At 27.7% G+C, this 27991-nt stretch overlaps 1 protein-coding gene across 2 annotated transcripts in view; it reads right to left on the reverse strand.

Annotated features, from left to right (window-relative positions):
- Positions 1-12335: 12335 nt before the first annotated feature.
- Positions 12336-27991, reverse strand: part of LOC113551831 (two pore potassium channel protein sup-9-like) — a 68892-nt gene continuing 53236 nt past the window's right edge. For both annotated transcript variants that reach the window (XM_026954352.1, XM_026954353.1), the window contains exon 6: positions 12336-12852. In XM_026954352.1, the coding sequence (XP_026810153.1) occupies positions 12364-12852 (489 nt within the window). In that variant the 3' untranslated portion in view covers positions 12336-12363. The remainder of the gene's footprint in view (positions 12853-27991) is intronic.

Below are 27991 nucleotides of genomic sequence, written 5' to 3' on the forward strand. Positions count from 1 at the left end.
TCTAACAATAATTAAATAATAAAACTAAAAATAAAAATTGTATTAGATTTTATAGAATATTTTATACATAGTTGAGTAAAAATAAATCTTCACTGGTACTCTACATTCAATAACTATGTGCTGGGATAATTTTATTTTATTCCATCTGGTTATTTAAAAAATAAATAATTTGTTAAATTCAAATAAAAAAAATATTAATTTAATTCATAACATGGTGACTTCATAAATACTTTTCTGCATGATTCTTTATATTATAAAAAAGGTATTTGTTGTTGCTTTTTTAAATTAATTTATTTTGATGATGTAGTGATATTTAGATATTCCTGACTGGGGGGGATGTTTTCCAATTTTGAAAAACTGTTAATTTACCTTCAAGTTAAAATATTTTTTGTGTTGTTATTAATTATTATAATTTGTTTTTATTGAATTTGCTGAAACTGGAGCATGACTGATTTTATTTTTATAATATTATGTCAAAATGATATTACTTGGATATTTTAACCATGTATTATTTGTTTAGTTATATTATTGATATGTTATTTGATTTTATATATACAAATTATTACAATATGCATATTGCATACAAACAACTATAATCAATACTAAAATATTGACGATGTTATTGATAAATATAATACAATGTATGTATTAATTTGTTTTTAATTGTAAAATTATTTTGTTAATTTACTGCAAAGAACATTCACTTCACTATTTTGTTTTTTGCTATCTTAATTATATCAAAGTGTGATAATCTTCAAGTAAAATGTAAGAGATATTAATGTCTAATGGACTGTTAGTGGATAATTATATTGTTAATTATTTTCATCAAAATACTGGCATTCTTTAACGTTTGTAATATTTTTTGATACCTACTATAAGTATTTAGTTAAATTATTTTTATTTTTAGATCTATATGTATTTTTATTTGACAAAGTTGTGTGTATGTAAGTAATCATAACTAATAATTAATTATGGCCATAATTATACGAAAAAAAATTATTCAAATAATAAAATAATAGTATGAATAATTTTTTTTTGCATACTCAATTAAAGTAATGGAGATTCAATAAGAAATAAGTCTTGTTGAATGAACATGAATTAGTACAATTATGTAAACTCATACTATTTGTTTACAATTTATTGGTCATAATTTATAAGTAAGCACACTTGTCACAGGGTATGCTTATATTTTATAATTAACTTATAAGTATAAGTAATATGATTGTCTCATTATTTATTTGTATTTTATAAATATAATATAATTAATTTTAGTGTAGTAAAACTTGTGGTTTTTTTTTATTTATTTCAGCCTACATTATAATATGTTTAATATTTAAAAATTATAAATTGGGAAATTTTTATAAATTGTGATACAAATATATTCTGTTTTATGTAGATCAGACGGGATTTAATGTAATATAGGATTATAGACGTGTTTTATTTCCAACATACCTATTGATAAAATAAACCATTAGGATCCAAATTCTGCTTAAAAGTCTCAAAGTCTACTTGAGTTTGATATTTCCATATTTTTAATTTTAATACCTCCAAAAGTTGAAATATGTCGATTTTTTAATTTAACGTTTTTGGAATTTTAAAGGGGATAATATAAAAATGTATTATTCACACACTCACGGCTCACGCAATAAATGTGGCGGCATTCAAAACGGGGTCAGTGATCTTTGTGTGAATGCTATGTAGTTGTTCTCAGATGCTAATATGCGATTCAGCTTACATTTTACACATTTTTGTTTGTTTTATAATCTCGTTACAAATTAAGTGTAAAAACGGAAATTTTAAATGAAATGTTTCTTTTGTTTTAGCAATAGAATTTAGCATACTATACAGTGATCTAAAATAGGTTGGAGACCACTGATTAAGAACAGTTTGTAAAACCACTATATTTTTACTCTACGACTAATTTTTATTTTTATAAAATCCTCTTTTTATGCACGATATTAAAATATATTTTGTGTCATTTATTTCAATAATTACAAACATACTTTTTTAAATAAATATTAAGTTTCTCTGAGTTAGAAACACTGTCTTTGATTCACCAAAATAACCGATTACCCAGACACAATATTTCGGTAATAACCATTACTATGAGTATATAATTATTTTAAAATTGTATTTCAGTCTTAGTGTTAAGTACTATATTCGGCATCCAGCATGTATGAGAAGTGAGCGAATATTTTTGGCAGCTAACGGTTTATAGGGACCCTGGTACCGAAATCCGTATTTTACGTTTTTCCGTTTTTTCTTCTTAGTGGTTGAAATTCCATTTTCAATACACTCATAGAATTATTGTTTGATTGAATTATTGATATTCTACGACCGCCATAGTTGCGAATAGGCTCTGAGATTTGGGGGCTGAAGTCTTAACTCAATGAATATACCCTAATTAGTAATTACAATAAAACTTACTATACATTTTTTTCTTATGCACTATTTCATCCACTTTTAATTGTAATGTCAAATTATATTTATGGTAATATATTATAAAAAGTGGACTAGTGGGTATCGCTCTGCTGTAGAGATGGAGAGTAGGTTACTGGTCACTATAACGGATGTGTTAAATTTGAATGCAATGACAGGTATCATTGTATACGAAAAACGATTCTGAATGGAGATGATTTATCAGTCAATGATAATCAGTAGAATATATTATATTATTACCTATATTTAAATTGTAATATATTGTTATTTTACTTGATTTCAAAAAAAAATTTCAATTCATACGCTCATAAAATTGTTTTTGTATTGACGCTGGAATTTTTTTTTACCGTTACTTGAAGGAAAACATGGATAATCTTATATTGGGTTACAAATTTTATGAATTTTAACTTCAAAATTCCTTGCAAATTTTCGCGATTTTGATATATTTTGTAAACATTAGAATTTTAAATGTTTATAAACAAAAATTGTGACTAACGATTTTTGATTTTTTATTACTACGATAAGTACAACTTATAATAAATCTTGTATTAAATTTTAAAGATTTTTTGGAAAGCCAAACTTTTTTATCAGTATTTTAAGAAAAAAAATTTAGAAAAATCGAAAATTTCAATTGTCAATAAGTAAGCTAAAAAAAAAGATCGACATATTTTGAAAATTTAATCGTAAATAGATAATGCTAATATAAACATCTGGTGAAAATTTCAAGTATTTATAATGATTCGTTTTTGAGTTACAGCAAAATCAAAAAATCGATCTTGTCGGAAAGTGGTTATGCGTAAAAATTCTCGTTTTTCCGTTATTTTTCAGGGTTTTTCCTGGCGCTTTTGAAAACTACATTTTTACTTTTGATCCCCCAAAGTACGAACGAACTAGATTACTTTTCTTTTTCAAAGAGGGGCTGAAGTCAAAAATCAAAGCATTATTACTACTCCAAAACGTGATGACAGATACAAAAAAAAAAAACACATTGTAAAATCAATACATTCATCATTCCGTTCAGAATCTAATATACATAATTATATCAGGAGCGCATTAAAGGTTAATTTATGGGAGGGAGCAAAATTATTTTTCGCCCTTGGTTTATTTTATGAATAGGTTTATACATGAAAGTATGAAAAACTTTAAAAAAAATTTACTTTTAGTGAATATATGCAGTATTATCAATAATATCATTGTCTATTGCAATATATTTTTCAATAATTAAATATTGCTGGATTAGTAAAGCGTTGTTGAGTCAAGTTGGTTTAAACATATGTGTTATTAATCCTCACCATAGACGAAAAGTATCTTTCGTACATGGCCTAGCTCACAGGTAATCTTATACGTACATTCTGTCTTAAACTTGGGAGTGCTAAAATGTTTTACCCTAAAGTGACCCGTGGGTGGCATTGCCCCCACGCCTCTTATACGATAACATACCAGACAAATTAATTTTATTTCAATTAAGTTATAAATTACTACATTGAAAAAAAATCGAAGTAAATAGTTCATCTTATTTTCAATAAACAATCTCTTTTTGTCCAATATATTTTAACTGACACTGAATACTTTAAAATATGAAATCAATAAACGACAATTTTTCTTTATATAATATATATAAATGTATAATATGGTTTAATATTATTATAGATATTAGGTATATTGAAACTAAAAATAATTACAAATTAAAAGTAAATTATTTTAAATCTAATTTTCTTGATTTTTTGCAAACTTGTCAAGTATTTTTTCATTTATTCTTTTTCTATACCTATATAAAGATTAAATATTAGTAAATATACTCTGATGTACCTACTAGCACCTAACTAAATTTTCCGGATTACACGCGTACATAAGAACTTCTAGCAAATAATTTTTACCAAAAAAATTTTTTAACACGATCATCTGTGATTTTAAAACTTTATAATATGGAGTTTCTAAAACATCAATACTAAAAGACTATTGTTGATCAAATTCTGTTGTGGGATATATCGACTGAACATGGAGCAAAATGCCTCATTAAATCAAGCCCCAAAAGCTCCCCCTATTTTTTCCTTTGACTACTTCATATACTTAGTTAATTTTTGATATCTGAAAAGCTAATAATATTATTGCTGTTGTCCGTGGTTGATTAATGTAGGTATAGATAATATTATAATAATATGTAATTTGAATAGGGTGTCACACGGAGATTTTTTTTGAAAAACGATTATTTTGTTTATTTATATTAGGTGTTAGGCCATTAGGGGTGCTTTTGGTTGCAGATAATAAAATAGTTATTATTATTGTATAGATTTAAAATTAAAACATGTATTTTACATTTTTATCAAAACCACCGTTTTTACATTGCGCTTAACCCATACAAGGTATTTACTCGGTATTTTATGTTTTGTTTTTTTCGAGTATAATCAGTTAAGATATTTAAACACGTAATTTTATGAACGTTTTAGTTGACGGTCTTCATTTCAATAATAAACTCGTCATTTAATGGACATACGATTGTCGGTATTCATTTGGTGTGTAACCTACCGAAATGATTAATTTAAAAAAAGTAAAATTGAAAATCATAAAATTAGTTATTTTATTGTAACTGATTACGGATTTCATTTAAAATCAGTCAACAAAATATCAAGCTGAAATGTGATGGTCCAATGCATTTTTCATAGGATTTTAAGTTTTAATATTCCTCATGAACATTAAATTGCTGGTGTGTAAGCCCCTAGCTGTAGTTAATTAATTAATTAATTGGCGAATTAATAAGATTCATTTGATTACCTTGATCAGAGTCGGAATTAGATTTTTTCCGAGATATATAGTAGGTACTTGTTAAAGTATTTAATTTTTTTTTTAAATATTTGTCCATAACGAGAAATATTTATAATAGCTAATAAGTATCATTCCTAGCTCCTGCCATTAGTATTTATAGAGTTGAACAACTGTTATTACGAGATCTAACTATTCACAACAAATACAAATAATCACGTGACATTATTATATAGTAAAATATACAATTATTCTGATTCCGGTTAATTAAGTTATTTAAAAAAAACTAATTTGGGTATGTGGTTTCATTTTTTATATGGTTTTAAGGATGTTACACGAGTTCCGGTTAATTCGGGTTCAAACCCCATGTGTATAGTGCAGCATTACAACAGACAAAATGCTGTAAATTTAAGACACGAAGATTGACAGGAGTTCACCGAAGCGGGTCAGTTGAAATTTTAAACAGTGCTTCACGACTTATATTCAATGGTAATAATACTATTATGGTATTTTTTCTAACGAATGTCAATCATAAAAATTACGGGTATGGTATAGGCAACTAAATGTACAACGCTAATTTTTTCGGCACGGTACTGACTATTTAATTTTTATACCAGGGTCCCATGAAGCGTACGACACTAGCGACGGGGCGCAAGTAGAAAAGACGATAAGTAGTACGTTTGGTTGCCTATCTCAAACCCATCGAGGATCCGTTGTCACACGCAAGGCAATTTATTTATTGTTGTAATCAGGGGTATTAGACAAAGGAGACAAATGCCATAGGTGGAAAATTGTTTGGGTACAGTAATATTTTTAAGGATGGAGTATATTTTATAGATTCTTACTTTCCATCGTAAAATATCACCAAATTATTAAGAAAGGTATTTTGAAAAATTACTACAAATTTAATTTATGTTTTCATTGGACGTTGGTTTTTAAAGATTTTACCGTGGTTAAATCTAAAAATAAATTCATTACTGCCGAGTACAGTTCATTTGATTTTAATTTTACAAATAAATGGATCTCATTATCTCTATTCTCTGAAATACGAAGATTGATAAATTATTATAAAGATAACTTATACTGAGATTTATGCAATTTTCGTTTTTTTTATAGTTAAAATGATGATACTGAAGTTTTACGCGGAAAAGCTAAAAAGAAAAAAATGTTAGCAATGGTAGTAATTAGTACATTAAAGATACTTTAGAATCTGATTTTAAAAATTATATAATTTAATTTAGAACAATAGCTATAATTTTTTTTACAGAAAAAGAAAAATTGTCAATTCACACTTTTTTATAAACAGTAATAATAACAAAATTGAATAACAAGTCACCAAATATTGAAATAGCATTGAATTTTTTTATTTCAATACCATACTTTTGACATTTAGACATTTGTTTGGAAAGAGTTGTTGCCTTTCTAAAGAAAATTAAAAACTTTACATGACGTAATGAAAATATGTCATCGTTGGCTCTTATTGCTATAGAAAATTGTATTCTACAAATTATTTTAAAGCATATTAATACATTATTAACTAATTCGTTGCATTATAGAGGCTTAAAGAAAAAAAAACTTGAAATAAAATAATTTTAAAATTATATTTATATTATTATAATTATAAAAAATAAATAACAATTGTAATTACTATAAAAACTATTATTTAATATTTTAATTATAGGAAAATGTGTAGTACACATTATGTACTATATAGTACATAGTTGGTAAATAAACTTTTCTCCGAAAATTCGTTAAAATATTACACTGTGATGCATATTTCATGGGACCCTGGTACGATAAATCGATTTTGTGCTGCCAAAATCATTAACGTACACATAGTTTTGGTTGCCTACCTAATACCCCTTGCGATTATTTTTATGTCTCATAAAATGACATTTTTAAAAAACTTTTATAAAATATTATAATATATAATATTATTTACTACCGCTGTCTATAATACCATTTATTTGATAAATTTTTTTTTTTTTACTAACATGAATATAATTATACCCAAACACAATGATTAAATTGCAATGGATACTAAGTAGCGTGTCTAAAAACACTCAAACGCAATGGGCAAACGTTTAAAATCATCCAATACAATATCGCATGGTGTAGATATTTGATTATTGAAAACGTTCCTATTATTTTTGTCTGTGGTTTAGAAATTTTAATTTCTAGTTAAGTTATAAAAATAAACAAATACAATTAAACAATTATTGTTCTAGAGGAAAGTAATGGTTAAGTATATAACAATCAGGATTTTTTAAAATGTATTATATTTTAATATCCACGTAGACTCTAAATTTTAGAGTTTAGAAAGTAGTCCATAAATATCAGTTTTCAATATTTTTTTTCTCAAAATTCGATGTAGAACATATCTGTTACAACCATTTTTCGATAGTAATAATACATTTTATAAATTTTGTTAATCATTTGAAATACATATGAATAAAACCAAAATTAATTATATATTATTCAAATGTATTTAAATGTTTTCATACAGTATACAGTCTATAAAGATACATTTATTTATCAGTATTATGGCAGTATGTCACCAGTATGTTACAACTTATGACAACAGTTTACACGTTGCAGTAAGTACATATTTACATATTTAAATAAATTTGAGGACATTTTTTCAAGGTGTTTTAAAATTAAAAATTATATTGTCATACGGATTTCAATAATTCAACTTTTTTAACTGGTATACACACTGAGTTTTTATTTAATATGTTACAAATTTTCTAGTGTTTACATTATACGTTTCATAATATTACTTAAATTAATATTAAAAATATTGTTTCATAGAATCGGGAGCAGTCATCGTTTCCTCCAAAAATTTGATTTTTGTTTCCGTCATATCTAATTCTACATGAATTACATCCATCTATAATAGTCAGTCTATGTCGGAATTCGGGATAAACCAATTGATATTTATTTTATAATAATATAATTGAAAATAAATTATTTTACCATAGTAATTTCTATCTATTATAAATAAATAGGAATCGATTTAATGTATATTGTGTATAGACGCAGTTACGTAATTGAGAATGTTTCATTCAGGGTGGAGTAAAAAAATAATAATAAAAAAAATAATTTGAATAAATATTTCAAACCAACTTGTAGGGACTTCGCCGCCACATTCCCCGTTTATACATTTTATATCTCATTACATATCAATATACCTACTTATTTTATATTGCATACAAAAATGAACAAAAAAAAATTATCAAATTCATTTGTTAGGTATCATATTTTTTTATTATTTATAATATTACTATAAATTATTAAATTCTATTTTTTTAATAGAATCATCCCAATTTTTGATAACATGGCATAATATTATAATAATTACCAAATCAACTGCAGCCTGTAATGACGCACTTTGTGAAATGTAGTAAACATATTGTAGTTCAAAAACATTTAGTTACGGGATAAAAATTTTAAATTCTAAATAATGTTTAGAATTTTGAATAATTTAAAATTTGTATACTTACGTTAAGTCAATATAGGCTTCTTTAAAAAAAAATTAAATGTGGCATTATTAGTAGTTAATTTTCATTTTTTTGCTCAATTTTGATTATTGAATTAGAAAAATATAAAAGTTACATTTTTGTTATTAGATTATATTTTTGGAATTTAAATTTTGCCTATTATTTACTATCTCATATCTCTGTGTATGTAGCATGTAGGTACAGTAATTACTAATTAGTAATTATGTACAGTGTATATAGTGTACAAGTGGCACAAGGCACCTAGTGTTATATAAATCAATAAAATAACGATAACAATGAAATAACCATTCATTTTAAAAATTATACTTATTACTTACCGAGTGGCGAGTAATAAACATTTTATTTGATTTCGTTTTGTAATAATTAATAAATTTGTATTTAAGCTATTTTTAGGTAAAAGTCAACATATAAATACAGTTTATGGAGGATCTATTCCCCATATACCCCCGTAATTATGTCCCTGTATAGACGTAGTATGCGTGTTTATCTGGTGAGGAGTTAATTGTAAATACTGTGACAACAACGACGGTATTTCGATTATTATGACAATTTAGATAATATGTGAATTTTTCAAGTTCCAGTAAGTCCTGATTAAGTAAATAATCGACAATTTTGAATAAAACATTGATTTATTGAAATTTATTTATTTATTTTTTAATGGAATTCATAATCATAATAAGTAAAAGTGATAAAAAAAATGGTTCTAATAGATGGGTTTAAATTTAATTTTTTGTAATTGGTCTAAACAAATATTTCACAGTTTCGCTGTTTCATCAAAATATGTACTGCAAATATTTATATTTATGTCGACAATGTTTTAATCAGTAAAACAGGTATGTTTTATAATTTATTTTTATCCTACTTTATTTTCGATATTTAAAAATTAATTACATATTAATTACCAACTGTAGAACACAAATGCAATGGACTCTATCCCAATAATAGTGATTTACAAAAAGTGGCGACTGCTTCTATCTGAATAGCAGTGAATGATATTTGTAAAAGACTTTAAAAAATAATCTTTAATGAAATTAAAAACTGTTGAATGTAAACAACACACCCTATAGTATGTAGATTATAAGTAAAATTATTCACACTGTAGTTCGGCAGACGCTGAATAGGCATTTTTGTATAACTAGCATATTCTCTCTATGTAGTAGTCTGTAGGACAATTAGTCGTTGTTTTATATTACGCCTCGGAGCACTATAGTTATTCGTTTCAATTATACATATTATTATATTATTACATATATCCGATCTTATTATTATTTACCTTTAGCTTCTGTATATCTGGTGTACTTTAACAAAAACATTATTTGACTTTACGGCCAATGATGTTTCAGCTATTCCTAGATAACTCTAAATGGTTCTCAAATTATATTTAGATAGGTAGGTAGAAATTTGGTGGAAGTAAAAATTAAACCTTTTTCATTTGTCGGAAACGACTGACATTCACTATTGGTACATCTGATATTATTACCTTCGCTAAAGGTTAATAAATACAAAATATTATCATTGCTATTTGAATAATTAATAATTATCAATAATAAATTATAGATTTTAATATCTTATTATGTTATCATTATTATTTATTATATATCATTTATGTTGTTGTTGGTCGTTGTAATGTTTTAAATTAAATCCTCAAAACGCTAAAACAATAAATAATTTTTCCATTATTATCTTAAAAGTTACTTTAAATTTAAATTTAATTTAGTCAAATAGTTACTATAAATGTTCTTATTATAATACCCATAGCTCATGTTTGTATGTTTAGAAAACATACTAAGGAGTGCAGAAATGAAATATTAAAAAAAAAATAGGAATTTAATTCAAAATTCATTGGAATAGGTAAACTTTCTATTTGCATTAGCCATTAATTTTCCTTTTAACTCCTCATACCTTGTTTTCTAGCTTTGGAAGATCATTATGCATTTGTATTCCTTTGAATATTATCAGGAAGAATATTTACCTTACATCCCTTCAACAAATAATGTATATTTGATAATACTATCTATTATCTAATTATACAATCTAATCCTATAGTATAGATCAGGGGTTGCCAAATTGTGGCTCGTGTACAAATTTTACCCAGTCCGCAGATAATGAAAAAATGCAATCATTACTTACAATTTTATAATAATATGTTAGAAATATATAGGACGTAGGTAGGTACTTAACATTTTTATGGCCCACAAAAAATGTTCAGATTTTTAATGTGTCTTTTAAAAATATTATTGTAGAGATACTATAGTATATACTATATTATATATTGATAAAATATCTATTGATTTGTAGAAAATAATTACAATACCAATATTTTTTTTTTATTTGTGTTTTAAGTTTTTATTTAAAAACAATAGATTTTTAGCTAATTATATTATAATAAAATAATGTAAAAATGTATATACAACATTTGAATACGAGCTATATATTATATTATAGTTATATACATCAATTTCAAAATCAATGTTTAAAACGTTTAATTTATTATAAGTAAACAAAATAATGTAACTAAATTTATTGTATCATTAATAGTATTATTTATTGTTTAATATTCGAATGTCAATGGTAATTGTATTAAAAAAATTCAAAGATATAAAAAAATGAATAACAAAATTGAAAAACGAGACCAAAATTTGAAGGAATATAATAATATGATCGTACTGACGTGTAAAGCAAAAAATGTACAATATTTAAATAAATAAAAAAAAATTGAAATTATAATTATACACATACATACTATATAATAGACATATTATTATATAATTATTTTAATTTCGGAATCGTTCGTAATATATTATTCAAAGTCGAAAAACTATTATTATTACTTTAACATTTTTGATTAATACGTTTATGCTAACGTGTATAGTTATAACATAAAAAATAAAAATACAAAAAAAATTAGAAAGAATAATAAAAATAACTCAAAAGGACCAACAACAAAATTGTCGATACAGAATTGAGTTTGCGTTTTCTATCATGTATGTACATAATTACGTTTTATTTTCTTTAATAATATTTGTTTTAAATGTTTAATATAATTTCGTCATAATATTTTAATGTTCCTAATACAATTTTATTTTCGTTTTACACGATTACGGTGTAACGCAGACATGGCCCCTCCTTTTGTGCTGCAGCTAGGTACATCAGAGTAGCCTGCCGCGATTGTTTTCGATCGTTTGATTACGATTTTCGCGTCGCCTATACGTTTCTCGATTTCATTTTTCAATTACGTGGCTGTTGCGGGTCATTATTGTTCGCCGTCTTTCATCCGATATCGTACGTACCTACGACACCGTGAGAGATTACATGGACGCGCGGCGCGATTATACAACGCGATGTGTAGATCGACTGTCGACTATGCTCAATCTAACTCCATAATAATTGTACGAGACGTATTTCTGTCGCGTCGAACGTACAGCGTTGTGTCTTCCGATAAGACCGGAGAACGGATACGCTACCGTTACCGCGGTACCGCCGGCCGGCACGCGGTTACGGTGCTCGCGCACGGCAGCTATGCAAACGGCGTGTACGGATAACCGACGCGGTCGCAGTCGCCGGCACTGCCACCACCACCACCGCCGCCGCCGCCACCGCCACCACCACCGCCTCCAACACCTCCGCCACTGGCGAACATACGTCAAATGGACGATCTGTGTTCGTTCTGCAGTTGCTGTTGCTGTTGCTGTTGCGTTTGAACGACGCGCTGTCGACAGCTGTACGGATCGGCCGACGTGGAAGCCGCCGCACGACCGTCGTAGAATGTGTCCAGCTGTATGTCCTGCGGCTCGCACCCGTCGTCGTCCTCGTCGTCGTCGTCGTCGCCGCTGCACCCGTCGTCACCGTCGTCCCGGTCGCCGCCGCTGCCGACGCCCCGCCCGGTGACGACACCGCCGCCGTAGACGGAGCCCGACGCGTACGGCGGCGAATCGCCCGACCGGTATCCGTCGTTCCGGCTCCTTGACCGCGTGCACGTGCAAGTGCACACGGACGCGTTATCGGCGGGCGAAGACGACCCTCTGCCCCGGCCCGACGCGCCCAGCACCAACGCGCTTCCCATCGGCAGGCTGGACACGGACCCGTGCGAGGTGATCACGTCTCCTTCCAGCCGGACGGCTCCTTGGGCGGCCTGCAACACGTGGACGCAAAAATTATTATTATACGAATAGTTTTCTACATATACTGTATTATTAAAATATGAAGTTTTCGATTCATTGCTCGCTCTAGAAATCTGTTTTACGCGTCGCTAAAGATGACGAGTTCAGAAAACGAAGATTTTTTAGGTACTTAGGTAATACTTGGCTCGCATATTTTTTCGGAGTTAGAAACGATTTGCAAATATTTAATTTAATATATTTTAATGTTTTTTACTTTATGGCCAATACATTTTAATATTATACAACTTCACAAATATAGTATAGTAATATAGTATTTTTTTTTTTTTTTTTTATGTATTTGTATTTATACCAATAATTATTTTCAGTTTATTTAAATAATATCGCTAACCGGCAACCGTCAGATCCCTTCACATCTGATCTTTCATTTTAATTTTTCGTTTATTTATTAAAACAATTTTTATTTTTGTAATAATATATCTACAACGCAATAATGTTAATAAATGATTATTCGTTAATAAGTACATATTTTGGAATTTTGATTTTTTTTTTTTTTTTACATTATATTTAACGTTTAAGTTTTTATGTCATAAAATTTTTTTTTATATAATATGTACAAAATATTATTTTGTTTATTAGAGTTCTTAAAACTTCCGATTCCTAATAAATTATTATTAAGAAGTGACATGCTTGCAGGTAAAAAAAAACATCGTTGGATGACGAACAATGAACATGTTTTTATATAGATTACGCCGATTGATTTTGAATTACGCACTTATAAAGCCTAATAAAAAACCTATCCAGCTTATCTTGACCCTGGGTGAACTTGACGCTTGTATAAAAAATACAGTGTTCTGATTATACTTTTTTGATATAATAAAGTTTTTGGATTACTTTTTTTTTTTAATTTTAGCGGTTACTGAGTACCAAAATGAACTGGATGGGTTAGATCATGTTTATATTATTTGCAGGTCAAGTAATAAGATGGAAAGTATTACGCATTTGGTGATTTATCATAGGTGAACATTTTTTAAGTATATATTATTGTTCTTAAACTTAAATTCTTTAAATTTTTCAACAAATTATCATATCAGCGTTAAAAATTGTTTTGTTTTATCGATTTTGGAGAAATACGTATAAGCTTTACGCAATCTCCAAGCATATATACAAAAATCGAAAATCGGATTTCTAGAAGCCCCAGATAATAAGATATTTTTCTTTCACTTTTGCCGAAATAATATCATTCAAATCCGTTCAGCGAATAACTCAAATAAGGATTATCTATGGTTTTCATTTCATTTGCTCGTGCGAAAAATGCAAACGATACAGCTGCTCTTCTCAAGTCATTTTTCCGTGAACAGAATCGTCTATTTTTAAGGCGCGATACCGAAAACGTTTGTTGAGTTAGCTTTGAATAGATTTGTGCCTACACCAGTAAAACAGTGTGACGTCACATCAGGGATATTTGGCGCACAGGTGATAATATTTTTTCATGCTTTCTCCTGACTTTGCAACTCACTATGTCAATATGTATTATCATTACGATGATAAAAAATAATTTCTCTTGCTCACAATGTCGTACAATTTAATCGCCCTGGTGACTACCCTCCCTCCAACCAACCTTAGGTCACTCACTAAATACGTCCTAATTGTGCCTACCTGCCAAAAATTTCCTCCAAACAGCTGTATACACACGCATCGATAATCAGAGTAATTATTTAGACACTTATGTAATAATCTGATTCACTTTTTTCACACGAGAATTTATTACTGCGTATATAGATGGTAGTTAATAATCCTAATATATAAATATATTTTTTCATTGTATATTTCTACCTGACCGGGCTGGTGGGTGTACGCTGTTATACACACAGAGGGTGAAGTTGCGTAATCCATGGTTCGTCGACTAAAATGCGCACGCCAAAGACGACGCACAACTTCGCGCCGAGCCATCCCGCTAATTAAATGTCACACGTGACGTTCACGTGTATAAAACACGTAACACACACATACACATATATTTGTATGGTATATTATACACGACATAAAATCGGTGTACGCGGTATATGAAACGATGATGGATGTGAATTTCGATCAACTAAAAACTACACTTTACTCTAATAAATTTCGGTTGGCCTACTATGCGATTCAGATTTTTTTTTCAAAAACTACCTATGAAACAATGTTCAAATAATGCTATAACACGAATAACTAATAAGTTATCATTATATTTTCTGTTCAGATTCGATTGTTCGATTATTTGGTATTTTTTTTTCAATTAATAATAACAAACTTCTTTATACTACATCAATGGAATATTGTTTCTGTATCATATTATTAGGTACAACTATAATAATTAATATTATGAAGTTATTAACATTCGGTTTTGTACGGAGTAATATATAGGCAAAATAGGTACATCGACGTTTAGAAGAACATTTTGAAGTATTTTATCGACTCCATATTAGGTATTATAATTTATGATACATTATGTATATTGTTATGATTATAATAATAATAGTAATATATATCTGTTCGGATGTACTAATTACTTATTGTACTACGAGATAGCCGAGGTAGGTATCCATAATCATATTTGAATTGTAAACTATGATTATTATTTTTAAAGAAAATTATCAAGTGGTTGCCATTCAATAGGATTACGGATTTTTAATTTTCATCAACGACGAGCAAAAATAGTACAATAATATAATAATATAGGTCATAAAATATACATAATATATGCTTTTTTTAAACATAATATTTCGGTCAAGTTTAAATTAAGAATATTTATAAATTTTTTTTGTTTAGTATGCATTTATTTTTGATATTTTTTAATAGGTATATAAGTAATTTATAAGAAAGTTTATATTTAATTTTTAAGTGTTAGCGCAGAGCATTAATTTTTTTATCAACATAAAAAAAAATCAAATGTCTCTATGACTACTTCTAGCTTAAAAAGAATCGAAGTAATACTATGAACAACATAAACAATTACATAAGCAGTATTCATTTTTGAGTTGCACAAAAAAAAAAAAACAAAATTGGTTTTGCGTGGAAAATCCCATTTATATTTATTTTTCCCCAATTATTTTGAAAAATACTACACGTTTTCAATTTTGACTATTGATAACCACTATAAAGATTCAGTTTTCTAATAGAAACCACACTTGAAACATAGTACATTATTTATGCACGGCAGGCTAAACGTGACTAGGCAGAGTAATATAAAATTATTATCGTATACGATACGATTATAATAGTATTATAAAATGTATTTGTGTATGCGTTATTATTATTTAATAATAATACGGAAATTATTTTGTGATATTACTAAGCCTTTCGGGCAATTACAGTCTTACTCTGTAAGATTTGGGAGCATTATTCCCCATTTTCCCTAATAATAATTATTATTATCGCCCCCTGCGAACCGCTTCCCAAAACCGTTCTCGCATTCCGTATATATAATGTATTATATATTATGTATTACCTACCTATAATATAACTCATGGGTGTACGACGTGTACGTGTGTGGCTGTTCTATGTACAATTTGTTAACGGTACATTATTGTTTCGGGATTCTTTGAGCGGCGCGCAGTGTTATAATACGCAATATGTATTAGGTGCATAATACAATATGTATTGGTATGCCATCATCACCGTATACGCGTGGTGCTTTTCGACACCGATTCTCGTTCGTTCGCGTAGAGTTGTTTTCTATTTTTTATAATATTCTTCACATTATAATATTATATACGAACCCTGTGCTCACGCGTGCCATACACGCAATTTATTTTCTTCCGTAGATACTATACAACATATAATATATATATCATATACATACTACAGTAATATGGTATACTATAAAATGCCATAGCGCCAATGAGAAATCGCTTATATCGCCGGGGCGTCCGAATTTTCGTTCGATTGAACAACAACAACTACAACAAACTCCCTTCGTCCAATCGCCCTTAAAATCCCTGAACTATAACATTCGTGCGTACCTTATACAATGTGTTTATATATATATAATATTATCATGATATATAGCAAAGAAATGCGTGCACAACAGTGCGTGCAACGTATTATTATGATATACGACTTATTTATGACTAAACAGTTTTACATAAAACCTTAAATTAAAAAAAAAAAAAAAAATTGTAAATTTCGTCTTGTCTTAAATTGAAGAGATAAAGTCATAATTACTTGAGTCAGAGTATAAGACATGTGAATATAACCCATTTCTTTCTTATCACCAAATTACCGACCCCAAGATGCAAATTTTGCGAGAAAATCCTGACGATCAACCAAATTATATCTAAATGTCTAAAATACACCGAATCATGGTGAACTTACTGGTACAATTTACTTATCTAATAATATATTAAAATAGATATATTTTTTTTTTTCGTTATAATATAAAGTTAAGACAACAATTATAAATAACTGTAAATCATGTTATTATGTCCTAATTGAAATTTAAAATACCTGTGTTTTATTTAAAAATAAGTGAATAACTGTTACTGATAAGACCATGATAGATAATATTAAATTAAATCTAAAATAACATACTTGCACTTTTATAAAAATGAGATGATTAACTGCTTAAGTTCCTACGCTAATTTAAAAATTAAACGACGAGTAAGTTTCTATACAACGATCGGTAATCTATAATTATATAATACGAGTAAAGTATGAATTAGATGTAATAATAACTGAACTGAGTAACTGAGTTCGTTTCAACCCCTATGGTTATTATGAATGATACTGCACCTTTAGATATTAAATCAAATACAATAAGTCAATACACAACCATTTTAAGTATTTAGGGTTCCAAAACAAATTAAATAATATTTAATGTCTTAAAAAAAAAATTTGATGATCTAACATTTATATAATATATTATAATAATTTTTTTCATTGTTAAAAGTAAATTTGGCTTTTAAATTTTTTTATGACTATATATTTTATCAGTTTATATTATTAATGTATTATAATAATTTATCAGTTATCATAATATATATATAACTGATCTAAATCATAACTTCGACACAACGGATTGAATTTATTTTTATTTTATAACACCCTAACATCCACGTAAGAGCATACATACGCAATAATTTTTTCCACTGTGTAGAAACTACTAACTATTTTTTTTAACTGTTATGTCTCTTATAAGAACTTACGTTCACCTAATAATTTAGTTTTAAGTTAATTTCGTAAAAGACGGTGTAGTGTCTCAGTTTCGAAAAGAGGGTCGACGGGATATAATCCAATTATCTACCATCAGCGATATTATAAATTGGAACATCGATAAATTTTATCTTATATATAGATATTCGATTATCGATTTCATATAATATAAGCACGAGAAAGTAAGAGAAAACTATAATATCGTTTTTCTGTCGTTGTGTATTATATTGGTATTGTATTTCGGAGGTGATTTGAAATTATTTTATTTTATTGAAATCTGGAATAGAAATTTGAGTAGCTAATAAATAATAATAAAAAAAAAATACGAGCAAAAACTTATCCAAGCAATCATCATCTCTTCAATATACAGCCAACGTGTACAGTGTATGCATGTTATCAAAATGGTAGACAATTTTCAAGAAAATAATCTGTCAAATAATGAATTACCAACGCCGGTTCCAATAAACTGAAATTGCCTCCGAAAACTCCCGGAGGCAATTCTAGTAAAATAAATCCAACCTACCAAGATTTGAGGGGCAATTCGGGTGCACCAGATTATTTTGATTTGACAAAAATAATCTTTATGGTCACATTTTTCTTTTTTGGCACTGAGCTGCAAAAACAATATTCATCTTTGCGCCAAATGTACTTTTATTTTTGACATCTCGTTTCGCAAAGTTCTGTAAAGAAAATCATCTCATCCCTAGTCAACCTCTGCATATTATAATATACCACATATTTGCATTTCGCACATCGCACATTAGGATTTTTTTTTGTTTAATTTTTTTTTTTATGTAAGTGTACAATATTTGTTCTACATTTACTAAAAATTAAAAATAACAAACAATAATAATCGACTCAGTTCATTGATTACGATAGTTAATACGATTTTTCGCGGAAGGACGACATTTTTAGGGAAGTGGGATTAGAACCCTAGAACCCTATCGCCGAGGACGCCACTGAGAGCGACTATACACGCACAATAATATGTTATAATATGTGTATCGTCATCTCCACTCATGTAAAAGTTTATAATTATATATTATTACGTACCCTATCTCCGAGGCACAGCGCATCACGGTACGATGTTTGGTACATAATCAAAATTGTATCGTACATAATATTCGTATATATACGTATTCGCATATCATGTATGTACCTAAATCGTACAATACAATGTATATTATGTGCGTGTGCGGCGGCACCGCGAGCGTGTTTGTTCCGAGGACTCGCGCGTTTGTTTTTTTTTTTTTTTGCCCGTAAGGAGATAACGCGAAGTTCGTAGTAGCGGTGAAGTGGAATAACATATATAATAATATTATCTATAATGTATATTATCATAACATGAGTGTATTATAATATGGTTAAAACGTATATCATTATATGTACACGAGGTACCTATATAGTATTATATAGTGTGATCCATCATTATCAAACGGCCGCACTCATTTCCCAAGTAAATGTTTGTATTTTTATAGATTAATATGGTTTAAAGTATTTATAAATTTATAATACTATACACAAAAAGTTTTTTTTAATTTATAAGTATTTAATGTTTGGACGAATGCAGTAAAATGGTAATATGCACTTTGCAAAAGTTTTCAACTTTTTTTATCAGTTTATCCAAAAATTGAATGTTTTTATAAATTATAATTTTTTTTTAATTCTGATGTTATAAAACAATTGAACATTTTTAGAAAGCGATTCCGCTTCCGATTACAAAATTGAAAATATAGGTTGTTTAAAAAAAAAAAATTAATTTAAAGTAGTAAAAATTAGTGTTAGTAAAAGTAATTACATCACTATCAAAAAGTTAATACATTTTTTCGACAACATTTTAGGTTTATGACTGCTTTGGGTGTTAATATTTTTTTATATTTTACGCCATTGATGCTTCATATCAGAAATTAAATTACGATTGACTGTTTCTTTATTATTATATTATATAAATAAGTTAGAATTATTTAGTATTTAGTAAAAAATGTACGTATTATTAGTACATGACATATAGTTAAGTATCAGTTTTCATTTAATTCAAAATAATGCATTTTACCCCTAAATATAGAATTTACTTCATTTAACTTCAGTTTTTTTTTCAGATTTTAAACACTTTAAACTTTATAAAAACATTTGTTTGCAGTATAAGAAACTTAGTGTAGCCATAAAAATCCCGTTGTTGTATTAAGGCAGACCAACGAATAGGGTGTTGTGAGACTAATAGTATAATTTATTCTTCGTGTATGGCATATACGAATAATATATGGAACCAAAGGGTTATAAAAACACCAAACATACATAAAACACGATAATGTCGTCTCCACCGTTAACCATCCTGTATATAAACAATAATCCGGTCACGTGGCGGTGGAATCGCGCATCCCACCCGCGGCGATTTTTGCGAGTGCACTAGACTACGACGACAATGACGACGACGACGACAATAATATATTTTACAACGATAATATATTATAACACACATATACACGGAAACTCATACATACACTGAATATAATATATTATAAATTAGGGTACAACATACTTACGGAGTGATTCGTTTGTTGCAAACCAGGTAATATTTATTTAGAGATACAATAGATGCACAATAAAATTATAATTTTTCCCTATTTGATATCGTCTATTTTCATAATAGAATTATTGAGTTAATAAAAATAAGACCTCTTATAGATTATATTTTATAAAATACTTTCTATGCGATTAATAATTTATAATATGACACTATCATTCGAAATGTAAATTCTTATTTTGATATGTGCTTGGCAAAAAAAATATTTCTCAAAATAAAATTGGATATTCACTTTAAAATTAGTGTCTGTAGATCATTGAAATTTTATTTTTTAAACGCGTTTTAACCGTATGTTCTGAGTAATTTGATTTTAGCACATGGGAGTTTTTAGCGTGTTAAAGATGACATATTGATCTACACATTTTTTTTTTATTATTTTTAACTTATCAGTATTTTGTTTTATGTTCTTGTACTTGCATTTTCAATTTTAAAACAACACAATATGACAACTTAAAGATAAACGCGAGAATCGTCCTGTATAATATTTTTTTGCATGTGTGTGTGTGTGTATGCGTGTGCGGCAGTACTCGTATTCCGCTCGCCACAGAGATTTGTGCTCGTGTGCCGGACGGAGGGTTGCGTTTCATGAAAAACGGGGTTTGACGAGGAAATCTGGCAAGCTGCACTGCAACTGGGGCTTACGTCGTCGGAGCTTCTGTTTTTGTCCTCTGCCGATTAATACGACTCGGACCCGTTAAATTCACGTCTCGAAACGACGACGCTTTTGTCCGCGGCGCCGAGTATGCTTCGCTGAGTGATGTATATAATACGTATATTACGTGTATATAACCCAGTATATTATACGAAACCGTATACAGAAAATCTGTCGTATTACACGGACGGGTCGAATGCTAAGTGGAAATGCGACGAGTATAATATTATATCGTTTTATATATTTGACTCGGATTTGTGGAAAATACTTTAAAAAGTATTTGGACTAAAAATTCGAATGCTTTTGAAAAATATTATGTTAAATATGTATTTGAATACTTTATCAAAAATATTTATTCAAATACTTTTAAAATATTATTTTTTAGTATTAAAAAAAAATGAAGCTGAGAAAACTTGAAATTTTAGTCAATGAAAAAATATATTGTATTTGTATAATATAATAATATAACAAAAGTATTGTATGATATACAAAATAAAAATTTGTTTTTAACAATATTAAATACTATGTTATCTTGCATAGCGATTTCACATGAAAAGTAGAATAATGCGAGTGAATTTAAAATGTCTTAAACCACGTTAAATTTAAACTATACATAATTTATTATTTTTAATAAAGTCATTTAAGTTGTATGGACCAAATTTAAAATTATATATTATTATATGCAGTGGCGGCTCGTGTGCTTTGAAAGTGGTAGGGCGATATAAAATTGCTTATTCATGGAAACTATCGAACACAAATAATATTAATAATAGTTATTTAATTAAATCCATTTAATACGTATATAATGATAATGAAATAATAAAATAATAATTGATTAAGAGTTAGGACGGCACAAAGTAAATAATAAACACACGCAAGTTCGGAATCCGTGCATATCGGGGCATCGGGCGATTAAAATCATCGCCCAAGAATCGCATTCACTGCTCGCGGATTTCGGCAAATTGTTATTGGTAATCGATTCTCAGAAATTGTAAACTCCCATTATCTGATAATGTTTTTATAATATTTATTAGTGTAAATATAGGAAACATAATTTTTATTTTTGACAATAATATTACACTAAAATATAAATTTGAAATTTTATATTTAACTTATAAATTAGTAATAGATAATAATTTTAGAAGGGGGGACGACCGCCCCATCGCCCTTATCTACGAGCCGCCACTGATTATATGCTGTTTGATAGGTTTTGAGTGTGTCACTATGATTAAAATTATATTATATATTGAAAATTGTATTTAAACATTTACGATTATTTGTTTTTGAATAACTCCAAAAAAAGAAAATAGTACATAATTTTTTTGTTTTCCCGATTATTTTGGAAACTAGTTAGAATTTCAACTATGAAATCTTTAAAGTGCAAACTGGATCCAATTTTCTATCATAAATCACTCTCGAAATTGAAGATTAAAGTATTTTTTTAACTACCTATTTATTGTGCATATACATAATAAGAAGGTAGGAAAGTTAGTATTGTTCAGTTGTACTTAAGGTGTTGAGTTAGTAATGATGTTAAATTTAAATTCAATGATACACTATTGAATGTAAAAAATGATTCTGAACGAAGACGATCTGTCAACCTATATCTTTAAGTACATTTCATGATATATTTTTTGACATTTGCTATTAATTTATTTTACTATTAGTATTTCGCTGTAGGTAGATCTAAGTATTGCCAAGAACATTACATTTATTTTATAATTAATATATAAACCTTAGTGATAAAAATTTAATATCTTTTAATTGTTTTATTATAAAATACTTGTAGGGTGTCAATGTTTGTGATTTTGATGAATTTTATAGAAATTTAAACCCAAAATGCATAGAAAAAAATGTGCACAATTTTTGTAATATCTTGTATTAAGATTTCAAGAATTTTGACCCAACATTAATTTTTTGTCGATATTTATGGAAAAAAATTAAAATTAAAATTAAATTAAAATTTTTAAAAATTGACACACACAAATATTGCCTTTTATTAAAATGGATTAAAATAAAACAATTAAAATTAATATTATAAAACAATTTTGAATAAAGTATTCGAAATACTTTCAAAAATATTTAAAATTAATCATTTAATACTTTTATGAAACAGTCTTCTAAAAGTATTCGGAATATTGCCAAGTCTGATATTCATTAAACGTATATAGATTAAGTGGGTAAATCGTACCATATCGTTAACGCGATAAAGACGATATTATTTCAGACGGAAACGAAATTTACTGGCAATTCATCGATATATAACAACAAAGACTGACGCTGTCAGACGAATTCAGCATTGTATTCAGCATTATATAGCAATCTCGGGCCTAAACGCGTATCTCTTATATATTACGAAATTTGTTACATTAATTATTTTCTTTGAACGCCGACGTGAAATAAATCTCAACAATAGTGTAAATATTAATAACTCAATCTAAAAATAATATAGCTGTTAAATTAATTGTAATATAAATGTACTAAAATTGCGAATTAAGAAGTAATTTAAACGCAGTGAGCTCAGCAGTGGTCTAGAACAAGGAATCACGATATTTTGAAATAATAAACTCGCAATTTATCGATCATCGATTGATGGCATCGCATATATTTTCTTATAATATAAAAGCAGAAAATGTATACGCCTAAACGACATTGTAGTGAATAATGCTTGTCAACATATTATTATGTGCTATTTCAATTAAAATGGCTTATTTTCTAAATAAAATAAATAATGTTTTGGATCTAATTTTAAAATATTTGTTTTTGTCTTTCCATAGTATGATGACCTAGTTAATTCTTTAAATTATTTTGTATGTGGATTAAGTATTAAAGTAATGGGTATCTTTTAATATCACAATTTTTTATGTTTACGTATTTAGACAAAACTATTTATGATGTAATTTTTAAAAATGTATTAAAAAGTGAAAACAACGCATTTATTACAAAACGATCTGCAAAATTTAAAAAACAGTATGTTTCTATTGACACAAGACCAATACATTTAAGGCTATCAAACTATTGGTAATGCATGAAACATGTATTTTTTAATACGTATGTGTTCTGCCATTTTAACTAGAAAATTGTTTGCCAAAATGGCTTATCGCCAGAAAAACAATTCACTTGCCAAAATATCCTAGAACTATGATTATTAGTAAATTTATAGGCTTACCCGCTGGAAAATGTCTAGCAAAACTTGCATGGACAAATATACATCGAAAAATATTTACTTTCATTAACGTGTGTGTATCAATAGATATTTATGAAGGTTTGTATTATTATACAAAATTACAGGTTTTTGTTACCATTGCTTTATAGTTTATGCCAATGAAGTCAATGTTATTGTATCAGTCTTAAATTTGTCCAACTCTTCGGTATCTAAAATATTTTCGATTCGTCGTGAAATTTTAATTGAATATATTCTTAGCCACATTCTAATCGTATCTAAATCGTAAGTAATATACAATTAAAAAATAGTTTGGTCTATTTTCATTTATGTTACTAAATACTCGCATACTTCATCGTATATTATAGCCTTGCTATCGGGATTCAATTAGTCTGCACCACTGTTATTAGATAACCGTGTCTGCATTCTGCAACGAGTGTTTAATTTTTGTTTGTTATTTTACTTAATACTTATAAAGTTTTAACAATTGTACGAGTATAGTATATAAAATAAGTGCTCTAAAACTCTCATACAGGTCAGGTCTTATGTGTATCGAATGGGAATTTGACATTAATGTTATTTTGAACACGTTATTTTCGTAATTTCCCACTGTTATTTTTTTTATTTATTTTAGTAAATCACAACAATACACTGAAAAGGAACTAAACAGTTAAATGTATAGCAAGCCCGCGTTATGAACAAAATTTAATTCGTGGTGATTCAGAAAACAACATTACTACAGAGACTCCATGTTTTGAAAGTCTGAAATATAGACTATATAATATTATGTATTCCATTGGACCCCGGATCTCCGATCAAAATCACTTTTATAACACAACGGTTGCTTTTAAAATGTAATCACATCTACCCTAGTAGTTATCTAGTGTATTTGTATTATTATACATGAATAATGTCCTTTCTTTTTTCTTCGTATGTAATACGAAGGTTCGAATTACTTCCCGAAAAATTTGAGTTAGTCAAATCAAAACGGTTTGGTTTTTTTCTTATTCCCTCTTGACTTTGAGTTATCACGAGACAGACTGTATTACTTATTAAAACGGACAACTTGACACTGTAGTATTTTACGAGATCATCTCTCGTGCGCCCGCTTTATTATTGCCATATCCACATCTCATTATCATGTTTATCGGGCGGGTCATCTGACAATGAGAATAATATACCCATAGATCTGGTGAAGTTTTTGACAATATGCGTTACTAGTCTCGTTACTTCATCGTCTCGATTGTCTTTATTATTAAAGTAAATAATGAGTATACTTAAGTAATTTATTCTGTACGAAAGAACTAAAAATCTGATTGGTGAAAAAACACAATTTTCCAACGTAGCTGTTTTAAATAAATTAAGCACACGTTTATTGTAAAATGTATTATAATTAATTCAATTTTGAATTCTGAATATAATGTTCAAAAAATTAGTTAAGTCATTATTAAAACATTAGTTAAATTAGTTATTTTAGATTAATAATTACAACAGTTATTTAAGATGTAAATATTATGTTTCGATATATTTTATTTTAAACGATTCAACTGCAAATCACTGTAAGAAATAAATACAGTATGTATAATAATATTAACTCGTTTGATATAATACATTTAAAATATAATAAGCATGATGGTAATACACTTAAAAACTTTTGTATTTGACTCATCTGCAATAGTTTGATGAATAATATAAATGTGGCATATACATTATTCTATTTGATAATATACCTTTTGTTAAATCAAATATTTTAATTGGCTCATTTAGGTAAAACGAATATTTCATTCGAATTACTTTGAAAGCCTTACTATATTTTAGCCAACATACTTTGAGCCAGTTTTCCTTGATACAGTCAATTAAACGTTTCATTAATACATTATACAAGCTAATAATACATTTTTGTATGTAATATTTATATTAAATATTATATTATTATAGTAAAATAAATATACATAATATTGAAATAGTGCAAATTTATCGTTTATTTGACCTATGATATTATTATACATACTTTACTTATAAGTAAATAATAAAATTGTTTGCTATTGAATGAGTTTGAAGTTGTTATAATATTTAGCCTATATATATATATATATATATATAGCATATTATTACATAATATGCAAAAGATAGATCGTTGATCTTATCGATATTTGTTTAGTTTATATTGTTATTGTATATAATATTATTCTATGTACGTATAATGACTTTAGTGTGTATTGTAATATTATACTCATCGTATTTGTAAATACGTTCCTATTACTTTACAGAATAATATATTAAAACCATAATGCCTATAATCCACAGACTAGTTCACAATTAGACATTGTTATTGTAATAGTAAGTACCCACTATAACATAAAACATATATATAGATATATAGATATCGTCGTGCCGACAATGACTTATTTACAGCGTTTGACTTCGATGCGCAGTACTATATTACATTATTATTATTATTATTATTATTAGGTATTATAATTATATGTGAGTAAAAGCGTTGCACTGTCGTGTGTATAATATATATTTATATATAAATATGCACATATATATTATACGAAATCGCGACAAAGTCATAATATAATTCTATCTATATGTATTCCATGTGTTCCACGACCGCAACCATAGGTATTGTAATATTGTTGTTATTATTATTATCATCATCATTATATTATTATGTTGTGTATTGCGGAGTTGTCGTACTACACAAGCGCATGTCTTCCTCGATGGAGTAGCGAAATCGATTTTTCATTTCATTATGCTAATCGCATAAATGCACCTACCTAATGTATAATATACATATTATAACAGTTACGTGTACAACCTCAACCGAGTAGTGAATGTTTATCCGTATCGCACTCCTTGTATGTATAGCTTTTAATAGCACACTGTAAAACTACATGACGTGATCTGTTAATATAAATATATGCCCATTATTTTGTTTATTTTAAGGTTTCTATTTTATTTATTAAATTTTTATATTTTAAATAATGAACGGAATGCTGACCTAATTTAAATGACGACGTCTTAATAACAAAATAATTAACTCATAAAAAAAAAATAAAATTAATAATAAAAACATTTTTGTTTCTCTAATATTTACTGGTTCCACTTATGCTGTAGATAGTGTAGATAATGAGATTAATGACTTACTTGCATCCGTATAATATTCAGATAAAGCTTTCACACCGCAAAATTAAAACTAACGATGCAAAACAACCAAAGTCAAAATGTAAATAAAAAGAATAATCACATAGATACAAAATGTTCCAAATATTAACTCCCTATTAAAAAAAAAAAAAAAATCATATTAATTAGGTAAAATATATAATATTTTTGGGAAAGAGCGAATAAATCAAACATCGAATATTGGAGCTGAAGTCAATTCTTATACAACAATATAAAACAAATTTTGTTTATTATAAGAACGAAAAAAAAAATATTTTCTTATCACTCAACTCATAATTAATTATTAATGTACTGTATCACAATCAATCGGCAAATGATCTGAAAAAATTCCAGCAATAAATATAGTTTCTTGAAAAATAACAAATATTTTCA

Source organism: Rhopalosiphum maidis, chromosome 2 (assembly GCF_003676215.2).
Source record: "Rhopalosiphum maidis isolate BTI-1 chromosome 2, ASM367621v3, whole genome shotgun sequence".
Classification (NCBI taxonomy): Eukaryota; Metazoa; Arthropoda; class Insecta; order Hemiptera; family Aphididae; genus Rhopalosiphum; species Rhopalosiphum maidis.